Consider the following 10,788-nt stretch of genomic DNA (forward strand, 5'->3'; position numbering starts at 1 on the left):
TCCATATCTGAATTGTCAATGATTATTTTTACTATGTGTGTTACTATTTTCCACACCAAACGTAATAGCAACCACTAACATAATGGGTAACGCACAAGTCTGTTGTATACGGAAGAACCTTTGGGGGAAAATGACTTGCTTTGGGGTCCCCTTCACATTTTTGGCATAGAATAACTTTACACTGAGTTTCAAATTTAAAATTTTAATTTAATTTTTGTTATTATATATAAGTCGAGATAAATAAATTGTTCGACCCTTCCAGGTCACGGAAAATGCGAAGAATTCCCATTAAATCTTTGAAATTGACAACCAAGATTGTCGAAATCTACGGATTTAACTAATTTATTATTAGTCATTCAAAAATTTTTATCTTACCTTACTATTTGAGTAAATTCAATTGATTTTTATCACCTCGTATGGAATATTTACAACTTGGGCAAAGTTAACCAAAACCATGTCGTATTTGGGAGAATATATATATATATATATATATATATATATATAAGGCTTTGACTTACCATTTTCCTCCACTCATACTTAAAACAAAATAGGCTAAGTTAAGTTTAATTTTCTATTTTCAAGAAAAAATAAAAAGCTAAGTGGAGAGGCTAATCCTGAGATTTATTTTATTATCAATTAATTATATCTATCTACTTTCAAGTTAATCATATACATATATATTTTTGAATGGTAGTATATTTATTGATATAAGCTTAGTATATAATGCCACATTTTCTTTAAAAATATTCCTGTCATTAATATTGAATTTTCTTATAATCACTAATTAACTATTAAACATTTAAATTTCGTTTGTCATTAAAATTACATAATCAATTTTTAACAAATTTTTACTTAAAATAAATATAATGTGCACAAATAATACCTTTCATGTGTTTTTTAAATGATTCTTGGCTGCTAAGTTAATTTATAATATTGTAGAAAGACTATTTCTGCAACAATTTTAACGTCATTTTGCAAAAAAAAAAAAAAAGGTATCATATACATAATATAAGGATAAATAATAAAACGATAAGGAGGCATATTAATCATGTTAATTAGAATCATTGCAGAAATATCGTTAATGATTTTGCTGTCCCTTGAGTAACATGGTCGGTGATTGTTGTCTATATATATTAATAAAACAGAAGCCTTAAAAAAAGTACAGGACTTAATCAATTTTCTTAAATTTTTTAGCTGGAAAAATTTCTTAACATATATATATATATATTATGTAAAAATTACTAATACTACATTTTATATATTTGAGAATTGTTTAACCAGTGAAAGAGAGTTTGATGTGTTCAAATCCATAATTAACTTGTTAAAAATTGAGATGAAGGTAAAATGCTTAATTTTTCTTATTCAACATTAATTGGTATGGAATTGAGAATGTAATTAAGAGAGTTTGATCCGGATCAAGTATCATGTCAAGTGCTTCAAAAAATAATAATCAGGTTGTTTCAATTCTACTTCAAGCGAGTTGAGAAATTTTGAAAAATTTATAAATGTGAGTGTTATATATCTTATTAAATTAACATTTTGAGATATAATAATAATTTTGTGACAAAATCGTATTAAAACAGATTTAACTTAAAATTGACTCACGTCAAACACCTCTAAAAGAGAGAGACAGGATGGATGACGGTGACGAAGACACTGCTATATTGAGTGACAGAAAATATTAAAATGTTTTTAAAAAAGTAAAGTAATTTATAAACATGGATGCTGTCCTCCTCGTGATTAGATTTAGACTAATTTGAACTTCCATAACAAAATTTAAGACTATGTTTAAAATTTGTCTTAAATTTGAAAGTTATGGTGAATCACGGACTCAATTTCTTGAAAATACAAACAAAACCAGAATGTTCAACGTTGTGCAACCGCCTCTTTTTTCCCTCCAACACATTGCCTTGACTCTGCAAGAACCCCCGAGTAAATCGATCTCAGTGGAGCTGTTATTTTTTTTTTTTAGAAAAAGAAACCAGAACTGGATTTCGCAAAATGACAAATGAAGCTACTTCAGCTTAATTTAAACTTGATTATCTCAATTTAATAACATCTAATCACATTAAACCGGATTCACTTGGATACTTCAAAAAAACTTACTAGGAGCTTACCAGTGGCTTAATTTAAAAATGGATTAAGCAACCCTAAACAGAGTAGCGGTAAATAATTTTGACTTCTAGTCCAGTCTAGTCCAGCATCAAAAATAAAATAAAAAGGGGAATTGGAGCGGTGCGGGGGTCCAACGCAACGTGCGCGGTGCTCACAAGATCCAAACCAGGGTCACGGGTTGCGTCGGCGTTAGCCTTTTTCTAGCCATGGGATGTGGGCACTGGGGCCCCTTCCAGTTCCCCTACCTTTTTCTCTCCTTGGCCCCTCACCGCCTCCGCAACAATTCCATTTGCCTTGCATTTCTGGACTTTCCTTTGTCTCTTTCATCCTTTAGATAATACCGCTAGTAGGGAAAAAGTGACACTTGGAAAGTTTATTAGTAAGTTTGGGAAGAAGAAGACAACTTTTTTCTCTTGTTGGAAAATTCAGATAAAGCCCCCATTCACATACGCTTTTTGGCATTCAAGGGTTAAATTATGTTTTTCCTCTTTTCAACCATCAATTATATGAAGCCAAAAAGCAAAGGAAAAAAAAAACCCATCAATTATATAACATTAACAAACAGTTTGGTTCAATTAATTTGTTATTGAATCTTTTTGGAGAACATTTAATTTGCTTTTTTTTTTTGTTGGATGAATGGGCTGTGGTCCAATGCCATTAAAACTGTACCTTGGGACCAGCTGGCTTGACCTGGTGACCATTGTAGCCTCCTTAGGAAGGTGAGTCCTTGCAAGTTGAGGTACGGATCCTCTCTATTTTTGTCTTCCTTAAGCTTTTATAATCCAGCCAAATAGAAAAAAGGAAAAGGGTATTGATGCTATTAATCAATCAATTCAAGCATGCATGAGAAAATATCAAAAGATTAATTGGATTTTACTTGGAAAAATCAAATCAGCTCACGGGTGATATCTCGATGTTCCAACCAATGATGCAAGGTTTTTGGGAGATTAATCAAATCAAATCTACTTCTTTAAGATTTAAATTCAATTCATGCACAAAACCAAAGCAATAAACAAAAGACCCATCCTTCCTTGGGAGCAACAGGAGAATAAGAACATTAGTCAGCCAATACAGTGAGATTGGGTACCCACCTGTCTGTTCTAACTTGAAAAACCTTTTCATGTAATGTAGTGTAATCTCATTTTGATCTCGAATCTCTTTAATTATTATATATTGAGGGTCTAAACTTTTCAGTTACAACCCTAATTCATCTATTAGAAACTATTAAGCATTACATGTAATGTCCCACGTTACAACCGGACCAAGTGGACATCCTATCAACCCCATCTCCACGTCTTTAATTCTTTTTGAAGTTCCATCTTTCATTGTCAGGTTGTAAGCTGAATGAATCTTCTTCTTCTTCCTACAACTTTATAGACAAATCAACCATGAAAATCATTGTTGTCCAATAATCTTTATCATAAACCCATCATCGGTTGGGTTCACCAAAATCTCCATCACAATATTTAACAACCAACTCGTCCCAATTTTACCAAATCCAAAAGAAATTGCCACATGCATAAGCCTTACTGATACCCCACCTAGACCTAGAACACCTAATGCACATAGGAAATTTTCTTGCGGTACTCCTTGAATCATTTATTAGCAATCGCCTTCTGTTTTTGAACTTGTGGAACAAGAACTAAATTTGACAAAAGAGGTACCAACCGTTATAAAGGCTTTTGGAAGTCTCAAGTAGTGGGCTTTGAACTTGTTTTCCATCACAGAGGCCAGCACGTGCCTCCCTCGTGCTACCTTAGCTAGAAGAAGTATGGATATAAACTTATTGTCGTAAGACATTTCATTTCAAGGATAATATTTGTCCTGTACATGCTCCTAGCAAAGTTATAACAAAAGGATACAATTATTCTACTGTCATATTTGATCTTCACTCAAATCAGCCTACATAACAAAAGAGAATACAAAATGGGTGCAAAAACTACAGCAGCACGCAGCACACTCATTCAGGAGGAATCATTAACATAATCACAAGTATGAATCTAAGTAGCCGTAAGTGTGTCTTTTGTTATACTGCAGCAAACTAGCATAAGTCCTGTCCCATATTCCTATATACAGAGACTCATCATCTGGACTTAGAGATACCCCAGAAATCTCACCGAAAAAGTCTATCTCTTGTCTTTTCCGGTAATCGGCCCCTGTACTATACACATGAACAAAATCTGCCGGTTCAGCAACCACCATGAATTGGCCATCAGATGAAAAGCGGATTGACCGTACAGCACCCAAGTTTCCTTTAAGAGTTACAACTGGCAATGAGAGGTTTCTTATGTCCCACACTCGGCAGGTCTTATCCTGATTTCCTGTGGCAAATAAGCGTCCATCCGGATGCCATGCAGATGCAAAGGAGTAGTCTAGATGACCTACCACCGCGGCCACAGTCTGAGACCACAGAAAATGTGTTTCAGTTTGAAATAGCTCACTAATTCTTACTTTTCTACATTAGAAAGATAGCACAGTTTTAAGTGTTTAAAATTCAATACTCTGACCATCCACACAAATCATTGGTTAAAGCTTTGACCAAGAAAGTAGTAAAGAACAAGCACATGCAATGGTGCTTGCACCTGGTTTTGTGCAGGACCTTTCATTTTTTCTCAAATGCACAAATGGAACAAATGATTATTACTAATGTCAGAAAAACTACCAATGGCAACTTGGCACGTGACACTTGTAAAGAAAGAAAAGTAGGTTAAAACAGACATGCACAGACACTAAGATCAAAGTATGTTTATTGCTGTAAGATTAGTAATTTATTTGCTCTTTATGGTAGGCTCGCCATTTTGTCTTCGGCCTTCTCCAAATTTAAATGATTCAAATGAAGAAAAGGGCCATTCCAATACTAAAATGGGGGAGCACAGTGCATGACAGTCACATACATAACCTCAGCCCTGCTTTCAGGGAAGGCTATTTCCCTAATTTGAACCCATAACTCATTAGGACCTTACTGTTGCACCAAGGCTCATATGCACAGTTCCAATATCATCTAGAAAATTATTTTTGTACCTTTCCATTTTGCGAATCAACAAGCAACCCATCCAAGTGATCTCCAACAACAGTAATAAGCCTTCGATCGGGGCTCACTGATGTATGCTGCATCACAATAAACAAGCTTAGTCATGCAAATAAAAATTAAGGTAAGTCATTAATACATACTTAAAAAATTTAGGTTTGCTTTTTTTATTATGGAGCAACAATTTCTATTGCCTTTGATGTGCAGACTCCACAAATCAATTAAACCATTTATCTCCATTATGTGAAAATATCATTTACTTCAATAACCACAAGACTACACTTAGATCTTTGCCGCTTTAAAAGAGCACTGAAATATATGAATATACGATAGAATATGAGAGGTTAAGAAAGAAGAACTGAAGGGCTCACATTTACTGGCCAGGGAAAACGAAAATGATTCAGAAGTTGGTATCTCTCTGTATCATATTCTCTCATGCTGCAGTCGTTATTGGAGGCCATAAAATTAATTCCACCCCTGCAAAACAGCTTCAAATTTCAATCTGTATTTTATTCAATATATTGTGTCCAGTCAAACAGCCAATCAGCAAATATCATGTTACCTCAAGCTATCATATATCTCAATAGCGTTTGTAATTGCATTATCATCAAAGGTTGTCCGTGTACAAAAGCTTACTCCTTTTCTGTCCAAATGCTGCATTAACAATAATTAAAATTGAACAACATCAACAAAAGAAAAGGGAAAAAGCAAACCAAGTATGCCAAAAGTATTTTTTTTGCATGACGATCCATGTCACTCTTTCTAGAAACCAGCCAACATTTATCAAGGATTTTCTAGAATTCATTTTCTTGAATTCTATCAGAACTCAAAATTAAAATTAAAGAACATTTAAAAGGTTACTAGAAATGTAATACATCCCAGGTTATGTTATGGGTACAGAGATGGGGATGCAGTACTTGAATATTTTAGGATATGACACATTTCATGATACAAAAGGGGTACGCTTGGCGGGTTGACATTTTAAACAAATCATGGTAAAACTTACAGCATCATTCAGATTGTAGTTACTTTGGCAAGTGTAAAATTACATATGCTAATGGATATACCTTCAAGAGCATAACTTTCAACTGATGAATAATTTCTTTAAGACTTTATACTTTAGAAAATGAAGGCATTTGGTACTAGGTTTAATTGCCTGGACATGAAGAAGTTATCTCAGCCCAATGAGTAACAAAATGAACTAAACTCACTTGGCCAAATATGAGCAAATCCCAAAAACCAATAACAGTATAACACAATAACACAAAAACTCCCTCCGTGTCTCTCTCTCTCTCTCTCTCTCTCTCTAGACACACACACCCACACATACACAAACACACATGCACATGCATTCTCATGCACATACACACTAGATGCTGTACAAACACAAACACCCTCTTCTCCTCATCATAACAAACGAAAAGATCCTACAGAAGAGATAGTTGACGGCACACACTCTCTCCCAATTTAGTAAAATGACTATCCAAATGTTTATCATTTCTTGCACAGGTTTGCAAGATGATTAAGACACTAACTATGAACAATATGCAGTTCCTCCAAAGTTATTTTGGACTAATCACGTATAACAAGTCATCATATAACTGATAGAAGATCAGATGAATCCTAGATGGTGTTCAAATTAGTTTGAGCATATACACAAATAGTAAGGGTTTCAAAGTCATCTCAGATACTGTCACTAGCTTACTTAATTTAGAGAGGAAAACTTGCTGGGGTTATTCTGATTCTATCCCTGAAGAACAAGCAATATCCTCTGAATTTCTAACAAGGCTTAGGTTAAAACCAGGTCTCATACACTTCTAGGGGCATATTCCCCAATAGCCAATGAATTTAAAAAACCCAACCATCAATCAAAAAATTAGCATTTCTATATCATAAACAGCAGATCCAAAAGAAACCAATATTAGCAAAAAAATAGGAGAATGCTGCAAATATTAACTTACCTTAATAGTAAGCTCTCCCTGGAAGCCTCCTGCAACCATAAAATTGTCCTTGACAGCAAGCGTACTTATTTGAGTTTGTGTAAAACCTTCTAATAGACTTCCCGGATGTTTCTAGTTATAAGGCAATAGAAGTTAGCAGATATAAATAGACTAAAATTACTTCAACAATTAACTATCCTCAAAATCAATCATGCTGAAAAGGAAAAGTTATAAAGCAGTAAGGCTAATAAGTACAACTGTAATACCTCGGTAGGTGCTACATGCCCCGAAAAATTAAGGATCTCAGACAGATTGCATGACAATGATGACCAATGCATAACTGAATAGTTGGACATGAGGTAAACATCATGCTTTGAAGTAGCCCAAACCAAGTTTCTAAGCTGCAAATTTGTTCGACAACAGGTTATTTAAGCTCAAACAACAAGTGTCTAGATACAATTTCAACAACAAATAAATGCTCCTTCAAACTAGAGATGCCACAAATATATCATAACACAATAATAAGATTCTATGACTGAATTTCAATACAAAGAGAAAATGAGTATTTTGCTCAAAAATCATATGTTTTAATAAGCCTTCAGAAACAGAATATAGCACAAGAGACACATCTCCAAACTAAGAGATATCAGAAATATATCATAACACAATAACAGGATTTTATTACTGAAACTTAGATGTTAGAAAAAAAATGAACTTGGGCATTTTCTGTCGACAATAAAAGAGAATCTCACAAAGGATATGGGATAAGCAATGTGATATATTACAATTTAAAAGATACTTTTTAGTGATATCTGAGAGATTAAGACTATTAAACAATATGACATATCAAATGAAGGGTATAGGTTGTTAGTGCCACCTAAAACATCAACAGCAACTCTGTTTAGGTCAGCCAGCAAAAACATTTCAGATCAAAATCATTTAAACAAAAATCCAAGGGTATTAGAGTTTTTGTTGAACGTGATGTTGGAATATGGTTGTTGAACATGATGTGGGAATATGGTTTGAGAGTGTTAATAAATATACCAATGAACAACCATGTGAACAGCAAGAAATTTGTTTAAATGGATGGGATTTTGGTGATTATATTAGAACTGAATGGATTTTAACTGCAGATTAATAAAAAAAACAATAATCCTAACTTGATATCAGTGGCCTTATACATCACACCTAATGTTGAATGTGGACACTACCACCTAAAAGAGTTAATTGCTGGAAAGTTTCACAGATAAATAGAAAGTGAGTGCACATACTAATGGTCTTTAGTATTCTCATCATATATAAACTTAGTCTTCAACTCCCTTAAAATATGCACCAACTGCCGAACAAGATCAGAATACTATTAAACAAACCCAAAATGCCTCTTAATTTCTAACATAAGGATCACTAAATAAATTCGGCAACTTACCAAGTTGAAAGACTAAGAATCAATACAAACAACTAAAGCCATTGTTAGGTCAATATTAGCAACTTTAAACTTATCCCTAATCAGAAAAGCAAACCTTAAAAATTAAATAAAATCATCACTTAGAAGTTTGATCAGTATTTAAAACAGACATATGCATACATGCATCTATGTGTGTGCACGTGCAGATTGATAAACACACACACACACACACCCACCCACCCAACTAAGCCTTTGATCTCAAAGTAGTAGTTGTTGGCTACAAGAATCCTTCTACCAAACTAAGTATGGATAAATGAATGCATGTATGGGTCCGCTGCTACCACAGTAATTTTTATGTGTTCCTACTTGTCTACTGAATTTCAATAATCAAAATACATATTAAATTTCTAAAAAAATCCAGGAATGTCTTCCAGTGTTCTTACAGGGAAATTATTACCGTGTACAATGGCAAAAATACCATGGGTCGCAGGGAGAAAGAAAGAGACCTCAAACTAAATGAAACGACATGGACACGCACAAGCACGGACACACACACAAAGATGTAGGTTCAAAAGTGTAAATATCACCAATCAACCCCATAAATGAGATACGACACTAATGGATACCGTGTTTGAAACAAAAGAAGAAAATCAAGTATCTTTATAATTGCCTGTGCACAAAACTGAACCAAGTAAAGTGATAAGGGAGGCAGTCTTTATTATATATATTATAGCTATTTCACTACTTAAAAGAAAAAAAAAAATAAATTCAACAACAACATTGTTTGACACCAAAATCAACATCATCTAAAAGTAAATATAAATGAAAGTAGAAAAAGAAATAAAACACTTTCTGAATTCCAAACCTGAAAATGGAGGATTGTGGGCTTAACCAATCTAGTGTTGTGGAAGAATTCATAGTAGTTCCCACCCTTTTCCATCTGCTTGCATTCCTGAACGACAAATACCAATTACCATTAAGTTTAACACACTATCCTCCTAGAGAAAAACTAGTTCATTTTTGAGATGGTAGGAGAAGGAACAAACCTTGTCGACAGCTTCACCAGAGGATGGGATATTCTCATAATTTTTATACTGTTCAAGCCTCGTTAATCTATATTTTTCCCTAGTTATGTTCAATCTTTCCCATGGAATCCCCTGAATGTCTTTCCCCTTCCGCGCTTGTGCAGAAGATGTATCAGTCACCTTGGTCAGCTGCTCAAATTATAATTAGAAAGTAATGAATATCCATCATTCAATTTAAAATGAATTAAAGGGAACAAAAAAAATTAAAAAAGAAAAAAGAAGAAAAGGAAAAACAAACCATGTCGTATTCATCAGCATCCATGTCTCCACCACCTCGACCGTAGTTATCTTCATCCATGTCATCAACGAAATCTTCAGCCATGTAATAGAAATCCTCCACTTGCGGATAGGACATGCTATATTTGCATCCAACTGCAAAATTATCCAATTATCACATGCCTTCTTTTCTTATCCTTTCCTTTTGACAAAAATTAAAAAATATTTTGGAACCCTAAAGAGATATTTACTAATTGAAGCAAAAGGGTATTCCTAAAATTCACAAAAAGAAACTTATTTCCAAACAAAAAAGACAAACTGAAACGTTACGTATCTTTTCTCTTACTCATCCCAAAACAAACAAAAACTAAACCAAGTTGAATCCCTAGAAGGAAATGGAATTTGGAGCAAAAGGGTATTCCCGGAATTCAAAAAAGAAACTTATTTGCAGACAAACCGACTCAACAAAAACCGTAAATCATGATAAAAATCTTATCCAACATAAAAGTCCGACATGAGAAAGAAATAATCAAAAAAAAGAAACCCAGAATCCTTAAAACCCCATCAACAAAGAGGAACATATTATTTACAGATACATCTATTCTTCTACACAAAAAATAAAAAAAAAGAAAGGAGAGAGATAGAAATTCTTACATGAATGAAATTTGGTCTAGTGGTTGGGGGAGGGGCTTTAGCCTTTAAGTGGTTTATTGATAAATTCCTTTCTGTTTAATACATTCAGATATATTTAGATGAGATGAGACTTGAGAGTGGATTTTATTTTATTTTATTATAATTTACTTTCCTTACGCAAGGCGAGGGCAAGCAGGAGGAAGAGAGAAGGGAGTAGAGATAATAATGAAAAGAGTTTTTGGGGTTACGTTATTGTCGGCGAAAACGCCCTTTAATTGATGGGTATCGCACGCAAACGCAAAGCCTGCATGGTTTTGTGTGTTGTGGTTTTTTCCTCTTCTTTTTTTTTTTTTTACCACAAATAGT

At 33.9% G+C, this 10,788-nt stretch overlaps 1 protein-coding gene across 1 annotated transcript; it reads right to left on the minus strand.

The window, feature by feature from the left end:
• Positions 3,888 to 10,665, minus strand: LOC18602561 (uncharacterized WD repeat-containing protein C2A9.03). The gene is made up of 10 exons (XM_007034030.2): positions 10,444 to 10,665; positions 9,812 to 9,945; positions 9,535 to 9,702; positions 9,354 to 9,440; positions 7,350 to 7,484; positions 7,105 to 7,215; positions 5,706 to 5,797; positions 5,515 to 5,620; positions 5,137 to 5,223; positions 3,888 to 4,515 (listed from the first exon to the last, which is right to left on the minus strand). Exons 2-10 carry the CDS (start codon positions 9,926 to 9,928, stop codon positions 4,102 to 4,104), a joined length of 1,317 nt encoding a protein of 438 aa, XP_007034092.2. The 5' UTR covers positions 9,929 to 9,945; positions 10,444 to 10,665; the 3' UTR covers positions 3,888 to 4,101.

This window comes from Theobroma cacao, chromosome 4 (genome assembly GCF_000208745.1).
Source record: "Theobroma cacao cultivar B97-61/B2 chromosome 4, Criollo_cocoa_genome_V2, whole genome shotgun sequence".
Taxonomy (NCBI): Eukaryota; Viridiplantae; Streptophyta; class Magnoliopsida; order Malvales; family Malvaceae; genus Theobroma; species Theobroma cacao.